At 46.4% G+C, this 17,217-nt stretch overlaps 1 protein-coding gene across 1 annotated transcript in view; it reads left to right on the top strand.

Moving 5' to 3' along the window:
- Positions 1-8: 8 nt before the first annotated feature.
- The window catches only part of CACNB4 (calcium channel, voltage-dependent, beta 4 subunit), a gene marked incomplete at its 5' end in the record, with an annotated part of 17,400 nt that continues 191 nt past the window's right edge, over positions 9-17,217 (top strand). Inside the window, 10 exons of the mRNA XM_010183421.1 lie at positions 9-25; positions 1,252-1,328; positions 1,690-1,709; positions 1,820-1,900; positions 3,666-3,724; positions 6,063-6,172; positions 7,006-7,157; positions 8,302-8,397; positions 13,444-13,629; positions 17,130-17,217. The exon at positions 17,130-17,217 is cut by the window's right edge and continues 191 nt beyond it. Coding sequence (XP_010181723.1) covers positions 9-25; positions 1,252-1,328; positions 1,690-1,709; positions 1,820-1,900; positions 3,666-3,724; positions 6,063-6,172; positions 7,006-7,157; positions 8,302-8,397; positions 13,444-13,629; positions 17,130-17,217 — 886 coding nt within the window. The remainder of the gene's footprint in view (positions 26-1,251; positions 1,329-1,689; positions 1,710-1,819; positions 1,901-3,665; positions 3,725-6,062; positions 6,173-7,005; positions 7,158-8,301; positions 8,398-13,443; positions 13,630-17,129) is intronic.

Here is a 17,217-nt window from a genome sequence, read left to right as displayed (position 1 = left end):
AGAAGAGGGGCCGCTTCCATGGAGGGTGAGAGCGCCGCAACCTTTTAAAAGAGCGTGAAACCGTTCCTGACGCTGGACAGTGTTTTCAAAGGTCACTCGCTGCTGTTTTATTGCACTCCGGAGGAGTGTTTGGTTTGGGATTGCAGATGGAAATAGGTATTTGCAGAGAGCAGATGTGTTAGATGTGGAGAAACAAGAAAAAACGTGTGTTGACTTTGGGAAAGATCAGTAACACGGTGTGAGCGGTAAGGACGGGAGTTACTGAGGGGCAGAGAGGTTTCTGTTCCTGTGGGTTTTAGTCAGGTTGGTGCTCAAAAGGCTGCCAGATTTTTCCCCAACTGTTGTACTCCTGAGGTTGTGAGTTTTTTCTTTCCCTTTTGGCCAAAATCAGACTTTTCAAACTATATGGTTTTATCATTTGCCTTCCTGTCATCTTCATCTCCCAGCCTGGCCGCTCGATGTCTCCCCACTGCCACTGCTGGAGATGGCAAATCCCTGGAAAAATACAAACCCGGCCCCAGGTCTAGGTTTTAACAGCGATTTCTCATCGTCTCAGTTCGGGCACTGAGGTCACTCCTCTATTGCCTGAGCACACAAACCACTTCTCTCGTTTTTTTAATGACTCCACCACTCGTGTATTAGTCCCAGTAATTGAAAATGAAATTCAAATGTCCACACAGATAACGAGGAGCACAGAACCTGTAGTGCTGCAGAGCAAAGAGACGTGAGCCAATTGAATCTGGAGCTAATAGATGGCGGGGAGAGGAGCATGGTTTGGCCCGTAGAGCCCTGTCGGGGAGTTGGCATGCTAATACACTTAATCAGGGTCAGGAATCATTGCAAGTAGAAACCATCTGGGGAAATGTTTTTAGGATGATTGAACAGCATTAACTGTGCTTTTCCCAAATTGCTTTTGTAATTTTTGCAGTCGCTTCAGAGGAAGCCAGCGTATCTCAGCATACAGAAAGGAGATTATCTTAATTCGGAGAGGTGGACGCTACGGAGTATTTAGGATCCTGTTTCAGCATATTAAATAAATTAGAAAAAGGTCCACTTAGTTACAGACACTTTGGTTTCCCCGTGTCCCTGCATGGTGCCCATCACCTCTCGCTTCAGAGGAAGCTTTCTTGGAGCAGGAATGGGGGTGAAAATTCTCCTTTACCGTGCGACTTCTCAGAGCTGCTGCCTAAAACCCCACACGTTTGCACCTCCAGGCGCGTGGCGTTAACAGGGCTCTTTCTGATCCCCTAGGAAATCGAGCGGAAATTCTTCTTCAAGCCTTGGAGAAATGGTTTCGGGCACGTTTCGAGCCACCCCCACTTCCACAGGTAAGGCAGGATTTTCCTTAAGGAAACTCTCGCTATTTCTGATACTTGTGTTTTAAAAGCTATATATGAGAGATGCGGATTCCCCCTTTGCTGGCTCATTGAGCCGTTTTACAGAGCAGGGCTCGTGTGCGGAGCTGCAGGAAGGCAGCTATTTCTGGGCATGTGGTAGTTGCTAAGGGACTGGGGAAAAGTCTCAGGAAAAAAGTGGTGCTTGCCCCAGAATGGAGCAAATGACCAAATTAAACTGGGCTGACCAAAAAAGGGGTGCGCTGAGAGAAACCAGAAGGGACTTTTGTTGGCAAGAGTTATTATGGTTATATACGGCGTGTGTTTTTAACCAAGTTCTTGTTTGGTCTTTTAGCAAAACAGAAACAAAAAGTGGTGAGTAGTACCTTTATTTCCATAATTCTTTAATTCCAGTACATGATTCATAGGATTTTCACATGGATCTGGTGTGGTTGATGATCTGAAGGGCTGTTTTCTTCCCCCAGACGGAGCACATTCCCCCATACGATGTAGTGCCATCGATGAGGCCGGTTGTCTTGGTGGGTCCCTCACTGAAAGGCTATGAGGTACGTGTGCCAGGTGTTGATAACCATGATTTTGTTACCTGTCACCTTCCTTAGTACATTCAGCATGCATGAAAAAAAGCATTGCAAGTCTGCTAGGATAACCTGATCTTAGCTTAAATCATTGTCCAAATAGGAGCTCAGAGCACACTTTGCACTATTTAATTGAGGTACCAGCTGAATTTTTTTCACTCGGGATGTCTCAGCTGAAGGAGAGGTAACGTGGGTACATTAGCACTCTCTTTGCAGTTTAACTGCTTTGAACACAGCACACATCTGTTATTTTCAGCACAATTATTCTTGGTTAAATCAAGTAAGAAGAGAGTCGTGTCCGCTGCACGCAGCAGTTGTTGCAGTCAGATTAAGTAGCTGGACTTCAGCGTGCGTGTTAAATTTTAATCAAACTGCCACATGCTTTGAGCTTAATCAGCCAAAATTTTGAAGAAGCTTCCCCGTTGTTCTCCTTATAAAAACTTTACATCTTGCCATGAAACTCGGTGCTGGCAGATGAAGTAGCCAGGTTATTGCAGCCTATTCAGTTTTGTTCTCCAGCACCTGAAGCTGAGTGTGATGGTCATTAACTCAGCACGTTTTCTTGACTTTATTCTTTATATTATTAGTATATTGAAATACATAGGTGAAGAAACCTTTAACCCTTCTAAATCATTTCTCTCTGTTCACGTGGAGGTGGATCTGATAACACACACAGATGTGACTCCCATGTTTTCAAGACTGCTGCAGATTCAAATGAGCACTTAATGCATGAGCATGGGCTCTTAGCAAGGCATTTTGGTGAACTTAACCATCTGTAAAGTGTTGTGCTGAATTAGGAACTAAGTGAACACGAACATAAAATCAAAGATACACTTCATTGAGTTTCATTAACGTTAGTAATTTATGGGCTATTATTAAACCTATTGGAATGGTTCGTATTGATAGATTACAGGATGGTGCTGCTGTTAGCATAGTGCAGTGTTCTTGCATTGTTTTTTGGTAAGAATTACTGAAAGTGCAGTTTAGCAGAGCAGGAATTGGGTATTCATGTGCTACTTTGCCTTTTTAATTGTACAGAGATGTTTCTTCAGAGGAGTAAACTTCATCTGTTGGCTTTGATGGAGCTGCAGCACAGATTAATTTGTGTAGGGACTCTCAGGTTCAGAGGGGTTAGAGGCTGCTTGTTAATACAGACCTCTACAAATACACTGCCCCAAGTTTGTTTAAGAAAATAATACTAAACACGACATCTCAGACACATAAAGGTGTATGAACAGTAATGCAGTTAGAGTATTAATTGCAGTTACAAACAGTCGTCTACGTAACCGAAACACATCGATCTCACTGTGCAACCTCCATGGGAAAATCCTTTTGAGTATATTTTTTGGGCTAAATGCTGTAAGAACCATTCTGAAAGACAACCTGGGATAGAGAAACCACCTGGAGGGGTTTGATGAACTCCCTGTCCAGGCCCACAGATCATCAGTGTCAGCCTGAGCTGTCCTGAAAAGGATGAGGAGCTCCAGCAGCGAAGCAGATGACTGGGGCCGAGCATCTCTTGGATGCTTCAGCATGTGCAGCCATGGAAACACGCATTGTTTGTGCAATACCTTGCAAGTATTTATTAAAACATGCTGCCAGGAGCATGACAGTTCAGTGATTGCTACCTCTAAAGGGTATTACTGATTGTTGGCAGTTTCCTTCCCTTCTGCTTACCTCTCTGCTTACTTTTGCCTTCTTTTCCTCCCTGTCGCTCCTCCTCACCTCCGCAAAGGTGACAGACATGATGCAGAAAGCTCTCTTTGACTTCTTGAAGCACAGGTTTGATGGGAGGTGAGAAACGCTGTCCTTTTCGTGCCTTTTTCCCCACGTGTTACTAACATTGCAGTCATTTTTTGTTTTTAATGCAAGAAGATTGATGCATGTTCAGAACTGATGTATCAGCACTGAAATGTAGCCAGCTGTGGGGTGTACTATTAGAAGTGCATGCATCATCATATCTGCTGTGTCTGTAGTAGGATTTCTTGAATTTAATAGCCTAATTCAGCCTCAATGCCTTAACCAGCCTGAGATTACAAGAGAAACCTAGATGGAAGGTGACTGGGGCACACGGAAAATGCCGAAATACCTTTAAAATTGGCATTCCCAGGCTGAGTTCTTTAGTGTTGCTGTGGGAAATACGCTCCTGGAGTCCAAGGGAGCCATGTATCTGTATGCAGACAACAAATTCAGGTACCTCTGGGTTTTATTTTAGAGTTGCTGTGTTTGGGGGAGGTCGATTCCAGCACCATCTGTGCAGTCCCAGGCTCCTGAGCAGCAGGATGTTCTCTAAATAAAACTCAATCACACCCTGGCCCCGAAATAAGCATCGGAAACAGCAGATTTCAACGGGGTGCGGTGACGGCGCTTCAGAGCAACACCTAAGAAATACCAGCTCCTAAATATTTCTTGCCTTAAGAAGGCAGCTTGGAGAGGGAAATGCTGAGAAGTGAAATACAGGGAAAAAAGTGTGTCAGAACTTCAGAAATCGTGAGGAGAGCTCATCTACTTCAGCTGGAGCACGGAGAGTATTTCCTGATGGGGTTTGAGAGGATAATTTGGATTTCCTTGCTGGGAACATGGGCTTGGTCCTGGCCTGGCTCTTTGGGCTTTTCCCCCTCCATCCCCTTGGTCTTCAGAGGAGGGTAAAGAGCCACATCCTGCCTGAGAATTGGGAAATCCCATTGCTGTTAGCAGTATTGGCAGCCAGGTCAGGCAGAAGTGTGAGATTTCAGCTCTGAAGAAGTTAAATGGCACGAGCAGGCTGATATGATCGGCTTGAGCTCCGAGTCAGCTTAGAAAAATGAAGTAAATTCCTTTCCAGGTGCCTCAGCTGCTGCTCGGTCCTCCTGCCAACTGCTTTGCTCTGCAGTCTTTCTCTTCTACTCCACTTTTCCTTCTCTCCCATCTCCTCTGCAGTTTTGTGACTCTGTACACACGATATGAACAAAACCCAGCAAAGGCACGTTGTTTTCATAGCATCTTCTGGCAGCACTGATACTTAGGGGTACTTTTTGCTCAGGAATAATTAAATTATTCCTACATCTGGCACAGCAGGGGAGCATTTGTGGTCCTTCCCTGGTGCAGTCACTGGTTGCTGCAGTCATTGATCCAGGAGCTTCCAGAAGTGCAATGAAGATCACTGTGTTTTATCGTCACCTCCAGACCATTCATTTCTCCCATTTCTTCCTTAAACTCCTTTATACCCTTGGTCTCTGGTACATTTTCTAGCAGTTAATTTATTTATATGTTATGTAGAAAAATACTTACACTACTTTTTAACCCTTCATCTGATAATTTCACTTAGAGCCACGTAAAGCTTAGGTTGTGTGGAAGGGCTGCTGGTCGTTCCCAGCTTCCTTTTCATTATTCACAGCTCTTTGGCTCCTCCTCAATGGATCTGGGGTGAAGTGATCTTTGTTTTATTATAACCTTGTGTCTCTTGTCAAAGTCAAAAAATGGCCTTTCTTAAGCTAAAGAGGAGGCTCCAGCAGCACAGAGAGCTCTGGCACCACTTATTTGTCTCCAGATCCTTTTGCCCATCGGCGCAGCTCAGTGTCTGCAAAAGGCGAGCGCGTGTTGGAGAAGCAGGCTCCCAGATCAAGCAGCTTCACTCAGGGACAAGGTGTCCAAAAATGGCCCTTTTTCACCTCTCAGCAATGTCAGGTTGAACTCTCTGGGCAGAGAAGCGCTGTTACTGTGATGTTGCTGTTGTCCTGTATGCCCGTGTAACTTGTATTTGTGGTGCTGTGTCAATTCAGGTAGGAGATGAGGGAGTTAGGGAGGAGAAAAGTTTACTGAGGCATTAAGTAGAATAGCAGAAACTATATCTATATATATATATAGAGAGAGAGATATAAAAATATGTATATAAAATATAAATATATAAAAAATACATATAAAAACATATATGTATGTGTATATCTATGTGTCAGAGTCTACGGTAATGTAAGGAATAGAAAATACTTTAAGGTGATGCAGCATTTCTCTCTATGCTCTTTAATGATGACCTGTAAAACATGTCTGCATGGTATCTACTGTATTTTCTCTCTGGAACAGAACGTAGCTGTAAATCACCCCCAGTTTGCTGAAAGTGCTGTGTTTGTGTTGTGTGCTGTGTTCTCGCCCATAGGATATCAATAACTCGGGTGACAGCCGACATCTCTCTCGCTAAGAGGTCTGTGCTGAATAATCCGAGCAAGAGGGCAATAATCGAGCGGTCAAACACGAGATCCAGTTTAGGTAAGGCTGACCCCGGTGTAATTCTGAACGCGGTTACCTCACCCCAGAATTAAGGGTGAAGCTAAACCCTGTGGTGGCTGTGAACACACACTGCTGTGTGAACAGCCCTCGGGTGGATTCAGTACGTGAGAGGTGCTGCCATCCAGCCCTTCTGGGCGGTGGTGGTGTAACCTACAGCTCCTGTTCGTGCTGGCTTTATCCAGCCAAAATTCACCACGTGCACGTGATGGAGAAGGGTCAGAACAACGAATATCAGAAATGTCATTTACATGGAAATAAATCTCCTTCAGACAGAAGTGCTTTGGTGTGAACATTGGCATCAGTGTCATCTGAAGGAATAACCTGTCGATTTTTAACATAAACCGTTTTTGTGGTTGTTGAATTAGGAGTCACAGTTCTGTTTTCATACAGACTCTCGTTGGAGTTAAATCCGAATTACAGTCTGGGAACAAAAAAAGGTTTAAGAAATATCCATAAATCACTTGCAGTCTAAAATTAAAAAAAATCTTATGACTCCTTAAGCAAGAAAATGCGCTTAAGTTTATTTTGTGTTAGTAGAAATGTGCATTTAATTGCAGCCCGTGTTTAAATACACTGATATTATAAAGGAACATAGTACCTGTGTGTTTTCAGACAGCAGAACTGACTCCAAGGTAATGTTTATTTTAAAATTTTCCTTGACTAACAGGCTATTTTATGGAAATTGCATTAATTCCCGTATGGAGTTGACATCCTGAATGTATGCAGTCAGTGCAATGAATGGGTGCTGATGTTTTGGTGTAAGTAATGCTGGGCTTGAGCAGCTCTCACCTGGTTTTGATTTCGTTTCCCAGCCGAGGTGCAGAGCGAAATCGAAAGAATCTTCGAGCTGGCGAGGTCCTTGCAGCTGGTGGTCCTGGACGCAGACACCATCAACCACCCCGCGCAGCTCATCAAGACGTCGCTGGCGCCGATCATCGTCCACGTTAAAGTGTCTTCTCCAAAGGTGATGGAGCTCACCCTGAAATCTGTGCATTTGGGAGGGACCTGGTTGTGTTATCTGCACCGGGGCCTCTGTGTCCAGTTGTGGGCCCTCAGCTCCAGAAGGACAGGAACTGCTTGAAAGAGTCCAGCAGGGCCACAGAGATGAGATGCTGGAGGGAGTGGAGCATCTCCTGCTGAGGAGCGGCTGAGGGAGCTGGGGCTCTTGAGCTTGGACAGAGGAGACTGAGGGGTGCCCTCATTCCTGGGGATCCATTGGGAAAGGGCAGTGTCAGGAGGAAGGAGCCAGGCTCTGCTCTGGGATGGCCAATGGCAGGACAAGGGGCAATGGTCCCAAGCTGGAGCACAGGAGGTTCAAGCTGAAGATGAGGCCAAAGTTTGTGAGTGTGAGGGTTCTGGAGCATGGCCCAGGCTGCCCAGAGAGGTTGTGGAGTGTCCTTGTGTGGAGACACCCAAAGCCCTGGCCGTGTTCCTGTGTGACTGCTCTGGTGCTCCTGCTCTGGCAGGGGTTGCACTGGGGGAGCTTTCCAGGTCCCTTCCCACTCCTCATACTCTGGGATTCTGTGAAATCAACAGCAAGATGAAGAGAAAACCAGTGACATTTTTAGGTCAAGGACTCTGCCCTAAACCTTGGCCCAGCCTTAGGCTGAGCCTTAGAGCAGGCACCCACCACTTCAGTGGACAGAAACCTTGAGGAGCAAATTCTCTGTGCAGCTCTGGGCTCCCTGGGGCAGCTCGTGTACCCCAGCACCGCTGTGGCTCTGCGTTGTCCCTGCAATCCCTAACCTTAGGGTGGCCTTACAGTGCTGTTGCTGCACAACACAGCACACTGCTGCTGTTGGACTGCGGGCAATCCAGTGTAACTCTGTATATATATAATTTTCACGGTCCTCTAGAAGATTACGTTTGTCAAAAATAACATATGACTTCAAGTGGAATAAAGCAAAATCACCACTCACGCTGCATTTGCAAGGGATCAAATGTGGCCAGCTTTCAGGGAGGTTATTAAGGTTTGAGCTTGTGTTCAAGGACAAGACTTTATCCGTTTTGTCAAACGTATCAGAGAGCTTTGAACGTGGTAATCCTCCAGTAGGGCATCAGTCCGAGCTTCATATGCGATTCCTAAACTCGCATTTTCCTCTTTCCAGGTTTTGCAGCGACTGATTAAATCGAGAGGGAAGTCCCAGAGCAAACACCTGAACGTGCAGTTGGTGGCAGCTGACAAACTCGCGCAGTGCCCGCCGGTAAGTCCAGAGGAGAGGCTAAAGAGCTCGTGGTACGTGGAGCTGGAAAGGTTTGTGCTGCGCTGGCCCTTGTTCCAGCCAAGTTCATCCCTTATCACTCCACTTTATGGTGATTCAAACAGCCCTGCAGTCGCAACCCTCGGTCAGCTTTTATTGCTCAGAAACAACTTGGTTGGTACTTTTGTCCTGTTTATCTGCTGTGCTGGGTTTGTTACGGTCCTTGGCAAGGCGACAGGTCAAAAACAATGCGCATGCTAAATGTGTCATTTTAAAACCAGCACTTCAGCAAGTGACATCATCTGTGGAACGGCGCTAGCGTAAGGTCCCAAAAGGCCGAAGTCCCAAACTCCTGTGTGAGCCATGTGTCTGCGGGCCTGCGGTACCGTGGTTGCTCACCTTGAATCACCCCCTGCTTAGGGAGCAGAGTCCTGGATCACTGTGTTTACAGGGCACCTCTAACTTGCTTTTACTTTTGAAAACCACACCTGGTTTCCAAGAAAGCCACTTGGTAGAAAGGAACTCGGGTGAGGACTTGCTTTTACAGAGCAATCACTGTGCAGAGGCTGCTGTTTGTGCCAGGGGAATGATCAGACGGTGCAGCCTTGCTATTGCCCGTCTTTCTCATCCTAAAGAACTCAGGAGAAATCGGATTAATTCAGAGAAATGTAGAATAGACACTGCAAAGGCTTCCTTGATCTTAAAGTAGACAAAATGCTGACAAAAGAAAGGTCTTGGGGTGATCTAGGAACAGGTTTGGGAGTTGAGATCAGCAGAACAAATCCCCGACCCTAATCACAGAATCCCAGAATCCCAGCATGTGAGGAGTTGGAAGGGCCCTGGAAAGCTCCCCCAGTGCAACCCCTGCCACAGCAGGAGCACCAGAGCAGTCACACAGGAACACGGCCAGGGCTTTGGGTGTCTCCACACAAGGACACTCCACAACCTCTCTGGGCAGCCTGGGCCATGCTCCAGAACCCTCACACTCACAAACTTTGGCCTCATCTTCAGCTTGAACCTCCTGTGCTCCAGCTTGGGACCATTGCCCCTTGTCCTGCCATTGGCCATCCCAGAGCAGAGCCTGGCTCCTTCCTCCTGACACTGCCCTTTCCCAATGGATCCCCAGGAATGAGGGCACCCCTCAGTCTCCTCTGCTCCAAGCTAATGGTCAGATTGTCCTTCTATGCCTTGTGTCGTGTAGTCCTTATAGGTTGTTTCCATTTCTGATGGTTTTTATTCTGGATTCAAATGAAAGTAACAAAGTTCAAGCAGCTTTTGGCGCAGTTCCACCTGTGCAGCCCAGCTTTCTGGAAAACACCATTTCAAGCTGCCCGATGCTGCTGTGCAGGAAATTCAGGGTATGGCTGCTCAGTAGTTTCAGCCAAGTAGAAACTGAGGAATAATTAATGTGAATCTGTCAAACTTTGAACTGTGGCAGTTCTTGCAGGGTTTTGGAGTATATTCAGGCTGGATTCACAGTGGAAGGTCAGAAAGCAGAGAGAAAAGCTGATAGGTTTGGCCGAAATTTCTGTCCTTCTCTAAAAGGGAAGGGTTTAAAACGTGTCCAGACTGGGAGAGATCTGGTTCGGATTCCACCTTTGCCTGATGTGGAGCAAGAATTCAGATGATCCAGATAAGTGCTGCTGGGGGTGTGTGTATGTGGGGGTGTATCTCAGTTTCTCCAGTTAAATACACTTCCTGCATTTTGTTTCCCACTTGGAGCAGCGCTGAAAGTCGTTCAGACCATCCCGAGTTGCTCTGGAGAGCTCAGCTTTATTGTATTTCTCACATGTGATTTTCTACTGAATTGTTGGAGGACAGAGGTTTCCTCCGAGCCATTCAGGTCCCGGGAACTGAACCAAAACCACACTTTTCCGCAGTACAAAATAATCTGTGTAAAAGCGTGCACCTTCCTAACTCCGAGTTCAGTGGAGCTGCACCTGCTTGCATGGGGCTGGTGGTATTTACACCAAGGTTACACACAGACCAACCGCTGCACATCTGACAGCTGTATTGATCTTTCCACCTGCACAGAGGTGCCTGTTTCACAGCCCTGTTTGCTCTTTATCCAGTGATTTCCTCTCGCTCCTCTCAGGTTTAGCTCCCCAAATGAGGCAGTCAGGGTCAGTCACTGCTGACTGAGAGCACTCGAAGAGAGACAACCGTCTTGGCTGAGTTTAGATTGAAGGACCAAGTTGATCCATGATTTGATTTAGTAAAAGCGTGCTGCTAAGACCATTGACAGTGCTGCTGTCTCCTGCGCTGGGACCTGCTTGGTCTGTGCTGCAGCTCAGATTCCTGCAGAGGAGGAGTTGTTTAAGAGAAGATACTTGAAAACCATAAAAACTTTGCTTTTTTTCCCATTTGCTGAGAGCCAGCCTTAAGTAATCAGCTGGAGCTGTATGTCTAGACGTTTTAAAAATAGCTGTCTTTTCTGGCATATTTAAGGTCAGGAGCTGCGTTCATTATTAATGCCGTGCTGATCTTCCACCAGTGCTGAACGCCTGCGCTCCTCTGCCCGGCCGCGCTGAGCAGGAGTGTGATACAGGTTAGAGCTAAGGAGGAAGTTCTTTACTGAGAGGGTCGTCAGAAGCTGGCACAGGCTGCCCAGGGAGGTGGTGGAGTCACCATCCCTGGATGTGTTTAAAGAGCGGGTAGATGAGGTACTTAGGGATATGGTTTAGGAGGTAGACAGGAGCGGTTGGACGTGATGATCTCAGAGGGCTTTTCCAACCGAGCCATTCTGTGATTCTGTGATTCTGTGATACGGCTCAGAGAAGCAGGACTGCACCAGCCAGACACCTCACCACAGGTTCACATTCCTCCTCCGTCACGGGGCACCTCCATCCTTGTGGTTATGTCTGGGACGTCCCTTCCCACAGCCCGAGCTCCGTTTCCCCGACTTCAGTGGGTTAAGGTGCAATTTGGGATGGCCCTTGGCTGTACGACCCTGGGCAGTGCCTGAGGCTCAGCCCTCTCACACTCCCTCTGCAGTCATAATCATTTTATTTTGTGTTGCTGACATGGCTTAACACACCGAGAACAATTTACAACATTTACCAGCAATATTGTACAAGTAACATCAGTAGCCACTGCTGTCTTCCCTTCAGGAAGGACCGCTCTGTTGGTGTCTGTCACTTGAGAAATGCTAGCACGTGGAAATGCTTAAATGATAAATGCTTTACACGTGTTGTAAAAGTATATTGCGGTGAGTAACGTGTGTTGTAAGGAGGACTGGGAAGAAACTGCTTGATTAACAAACAAGGATCTTCTTAAAAGAGTCTTTGAGCTTCTCCCAAATACACAGGAACAGAACAAACACAGAAATTTTAGGTAAAAGAAAGAAAAGAGTACATTCTGTGTAATTTATTTTCCCCATAAAACTCTGTAGAGCCCCAGAACCAGGATCCTGCCAGGTTTGCAGCTTTTCGGGTGACTTTCAGATGCCGGCCCCAGAGGGTCACCATTACCAGCCCAGGTGTTGAAGAGGTGACAGCTCTGCTGCAGCTGCTAAAAACCCTCCTGAAATTCAGCTTAACTGAGATCACTGTCAAAACACCCCACACCATCACAGAAGGGGTGGGTTAAGTGAAGTGTTAGCTTGCATTTCTTAGAAGCTCACAAAGCCGTTAGCTCGGTGAACAGAGGAAGCCGTAGGCAGCAGCGCCGCGTGTTTTGTCTTACTCTGCACATTCAGTTGTGCCCATGCAGCATTTTGTGAGTTCCCCGAATCCACTGATCCAGGTTAAAAAGAAACTCGAGAAACAGGTCCCCAGTTTGGCAGGAGGACGTTGGAGGGTGCAGAGGAGCGTTCCTTGACCTGCTTGCTGCCAGACAAATGTCAATTTTCAGTGGAACCTCCTGTGTTCCAGTTTGTGTCCGTTACCCCTTGTCCTATCATTGTTTGTCACCGAGAAGAGCCTGGCTCCATCCTCGTGACACTCACCCTTGAAATATTTCTAACCATGAATGAGGTCTCCCCTCAGTCTCCTCTTCTGCAAACTAAAGAGCCCCAGCTCCCTCAGCCGCTCCTCATAAGGGAGATGCTCCACTCCCTTGATCATCTTTGTAGCCCTACGCTGGACTCTCTCCAGCAGTTCCTGTCCTTCTTGAACTGAGGGGCCCAGAACTGGACGCAGTATTCCAGATGCGGTCTCACCAGGGCAGAGCAGAGGGGGAATTCAACCAAAGGAGTCTTTTTCTCAGCACGGACAGTGAAAGAAGGAAACCCCGTGTGTGCTGGCAGAGGAGCCTCACTCTCCCGTGCTGATAGGAGAGAATCAATTAAAAAATAACTAAAATGGCTTTAGTGCTAAAGTTCTGGACCAGACTTTTGCGCAGAGGGTAGATGGGTGATCAAGATTAATGATAAATTCACCGTGCAGTTTTATTCTAGAGACGTCAGCTCCGTGTACTGGACAGACCTTTAAATATGCGTGGAGGAAAGAGCAGCCTGTGGTTTGTATCGGTTACTCTCAGCACCTCCTCTTCTTCATTTCCTGTGCTCTTTTCACTGTATTTTTTTCCACTAAGGCACGAGTTAAGGTTAAAGGTGAGGTGTGAAACTTGACTGCTGAAAATAAGTTTCTATTTCTCACGAGGGGCTCAGTTTATGCTGGTTTATCATCAGCTGTTTGTTACCGGCTCTTGTCACGCTGATAACCTCAAAACGGTCTGCAGAGGGTCCCTTTGGCTTCTGGTGTTCAGTGTGTTCACAGTGAGGATGTGAGAGTCCGGGGGTCCAAAACCAGTGCAGAGCAGCCCGCGTTACTCACCCGTTTATCTTCAGAGCAAAATAAAGTCACAGAAGGCGTCTTGGGCCGTGGAGCGTGGTTTTGCTCACCAGCACCTGGACAACCTCGCTGAAACCACGCAGAGACTCCCGAGAGCTCTGGCTTTTGATCACCTCACAGACCCACTTGTATCGTTTCCTTTTGCAATCCCCCACGCTCTGATTCTCCTGCATTGAACTTTAAAGAATGAGAGTTGTTTAACGGCGCTTTTCATCTGCACCGCTGTAATGAACCAAACTCTTGTCGTTGTGCTCAGGAAATGTTTGATGTCATTTTGGATGAAAATCAGCTGGAGGACGCTTGCGAGCACTTGGCAGAGTACCTGGAGGCGTACTGGCGTGCTACCCACACCACCAGTAGCACTCCCATGACCCCTCTCCTGGGCCGAAATCTGGGATCCACCGCGCTCTCCCCATACCCCGCTGCCATCTCTGGATTACAGGTACGAAAATGCATTGCAGCCCCAAGCACCAGTGCAGATCAGGTGGGTTTTTTTTAACCTATGGGGAAATAGTGTCGTATGTTTGATGTATGTTTTCCTCACTCGTTACCATTCGCTGTTTGGCCACTGCCAGCAGTAAAGGTGAGCAGAGGCCATAGCGGTGAAGCAGCAGTTACCCAGCTGAAGCACCGTGACTGCTTAAATGGGAAATAAAGTGGCCTTAAATATTCTGGCAAGGGGTGAGTTCTTGAGGAAGAGTTAAGTGGCACTTTGTCAAGTGGTATTATAGTAGAAATAGTGGAAAACAGCCCTTTCTTAACTGGAAAAAGTGTCATTGCAAGCGAGACCCTGTCAGATTGGGAATGAGCGTGTACGGTACGGCACAGCAGTGGATTTGAGAACACAGTTTCTGTAATGATCCCTTTTGTTTCTCCCCTCATAACTTCACAAAACATTCACTTTTGGGTGGAAAACTTCCATGCTTGTCTCTTGTATCAGCAAAATGCCTTCACCTTTTTGAGTTCTTTGAGTGTGTGAATAAAGTACATGGCTTTTTTTACCCATTGAAAAAAATTCTGACCATTTTTTTCCACAGGGATAGCTCAAAATCGGCTGAACTTTGAAACTTCAAACGTGGCATGTAAATAGTCCTTAATGAGAAGTACGTGCTTTATTAAGTTTGCAAACAGAAAATGTTTTTGATGAATAGTAATGAATGCTTGAGAGGATCAGGATTGCAGCGAGCGTTTAAGTCTGAAAGCTTTCAGGAGGAGTTCTGTATGTGTGTGACTTTGTAGGAGCGTGCACTGTAATGAGTGTGAAAAGTCGAGTAAATGACCTGTAATGAATAATCCACCTGACAAATTTAACCTCTGTTCTGCTTGTAGAGTGTCTGGAAGCAGGTAACAGTTTTGAAGGAAACGGTGCCTTGTTCAGTGTTTTCGGTTAACATAAAGCTGTGTTCTCTGTGAGTGGATTGCACTTGGTATTTGCTGCTCACGTTTCTAACGCTGTGCTTGACTCTGAGGATCAGTAAATCACTGTTTCCTGACTGGCTGAATGCACAAGCACTGTTTAATTACGGATGACGTGCACATGTAAAATTGTTGTTTCCATTTTCACTTGCCTTAAAGATTTCAGTTCTCCATCCCTTCATGACAATAAAATCCCATCTGCAGAACTCTCACCTCTTCAGTTTCATTTCGAGAACCGGGTGTATCCACAGAATTTTTTTCAGGCATTTATTTCTCTCTGATCAATGGACACCAGCAGTGACTGTCAAATGTTGCTCCATTTACTTAGGGAAAACTCACACTGAAGATGAAAATCACCCCTGTGCAGTGGGCTGGCTGAAGGTATGCATCACCTCATCCCCGCTTCACCCTCATTGTGAAGGCTGAGACGGGACTTGAATGGTGCTGGTTCTCTGCAGAGGGGTAAATTTCTCCCTGAGCGAATGGTGCCCAACCAGGATTTGGCTTTCGGTGCCACTGAAAGTGTTCAGGCCCATTGAAAGAGTTCTGGTGTTTTACCTGGTAAAGACTTCGTCAGCTGAAGGGTTTACCCACCCCGAGGCTTTATTTTGATTCAGGCCTTTGGAGGGGTTTGCATCAGTTTGAACGGTAACGATGTGATGCGGTAATTAAAGCACTCGTGCTAATCCTGCCAATTAAACCAGCTTAGGTGCTTATGATACATTCAGAATTTACACTTCTGGCCTCGTGGCTCCCTTCTCGCCTGATAATCAGGACATGGGAGCATCCCTTATTTACCTGATCGTGGCTTGGAGTTCAGCTGAATTGAAACTTCTGATGTAACTCAAGTCCTCCTTCATGGAGGTCATCATGAAGTTAAATGGCACAGATACAGAAGAACTGGCCAAAAAGGGAGGCTATACCACGCCAAACCCTCTGGTCATTTGGTCCTTGGTCGTGACCTGGCCTGAAAGGGGAAGATGTCGATGCTGAGCTGTGCGTGTTTGCAGTCCTCGATAGGAAGAGTAAATTTTGTCATTGCCAGCTCCTGGGGCCAGTGGTTCGCCCCTGTACCTAACCCCTGGTTACTCTAAACCTACACCGTGTAGTCTGATGTCAGCAAACCGGCCTAGATCCTGTAGTTCAGGTTTTGGGGCCATGTGTTTCTTAGGCTCCAGGGGATTTGCATTTTAAGTCCATTACTGCAGAAAATGTAAAGCTCATCATTCAGATTGCGCTGCAGGATCACAAGTTACTTTGGGTGTAACACCAGCATGCAACCACACCAGTTCTGTGCCACATTTACACCTCTCAGGAGGTGAACAGCGGCATCGGGATGAGGCAGGGAAATAGGAAAGTTGCTGGAAAGGAGCAGGTTGCAGCCAGAGAGATAAATAATTACTAAACTGCAGGATAGATACAGAGTGTGAGCACAGAGAGTTAAAGTAGCAATTAAGTGATTATATAGCAAAATTGGATGCCTAGGGCAAAGTAAAATTTGTGAAGGCCTTTGACACATAATCACTACTAAAGCGTGGTGCACTAAGGAAAACTTGGGGATAACGTGGCAGAAGTTGCTACCCGGTAGCCGAGTGTGTGAAATAAATTATTACCGAGAGGTGCGGCGATCGGAGGGGGTTTGGTAGCGCAGGATTTCGGAGCAGAGAGGAGCAGGCGATGCTGTCGTGTGCAGGAAGCTGAGGCCATCGTGGTTGTGTGCTCAGGGCAGTGCAGGGTCAGCCTGGAGAAAGGAAAGCATTGGCTGAGCTTGTTGTGACGCCGTGGGTGGCTGCACTCTTAGCAGGTTTAATGGCTGACCACAGCAAGCTGGTTTTTTAGGTTATTTCTTCATTTTGCTAGGTTACTGGCAAAAATAGGAAGTAATTTTGTTCATACGGCAAACGCAGCACATTATGGGAATGTGAGGATAGTGTAGGCTAAACCTTTTAATTAATAAATTATCTCAGAAAAGGTTTTTCTGTCGACTGATTTAAAATATTTATTACATTTTAATTGAAAGAGTCTGTTAATATCTAATGATCTTACCCCTGTTAGCTCCCTGGTTAGCAGCCCATCATTTGTTTGGTCATACGAAGGATTTTAAACAGGCCTCAGAGCTGCACCTTTAAAAAAATAAACCCAGCAACAAACATCTTCAGATGTTTTCTAAAAGCACATAAATCAATGCCACAATCTTTTATCATCAGAAGCATGAATGTTATGTTCATGATCAGAGAAAAGTGATAAATGCTGAATACATCAGCTCACTTTTCATGCTAAAGCCCTGTAATACTTGCTACGGTGAATACCGTCGGGTTCACGCTGTAATTCTGCGGTTGGTCTGCTTTCAGCTCGAGGAACCAGACTGTTCCTGTAACCCATTCCTGTAGCGTGCAGGTTTAATATAAAAAGAGTAACAGGAAAGTGGATGGATTCTGAAAGACCTCAGAATAAGTCTCAAAAGCAGCTAAAAGAGGTGCCACTGTGTGTGTGTGTATTAATGCCTGGATTCTTTGGCCCTGGCAGAGCCAGCGCACGAGGCACAGCAGCCACTCCACAGAGACCTCTCCCGTCGAGCGACGAAGCCTCATGACCTCAGATGAAAATTACCACA

Source organism: Mesitornis unicolor, unplaced genomic scaffold (assembly GCF_000695765.1).
Source record: "Mesitornis unicolor isolate BGI_N332 unplaced genomic scaffold, ASM69576v1 scaffold36784, whole genome shotgun sequence".
In the NCBI taxonomy this organism is placed as follows: domain Eukaryota; kingdom Metazoa; phylum Chordata; class Aves; order Mesitornithiformes; family Mesitornithidae; genus Mesitornis; species Mesitornis unicolor.
This window is presented reverse-complemented; position numbering and strand designations above follow the sequence as displayed.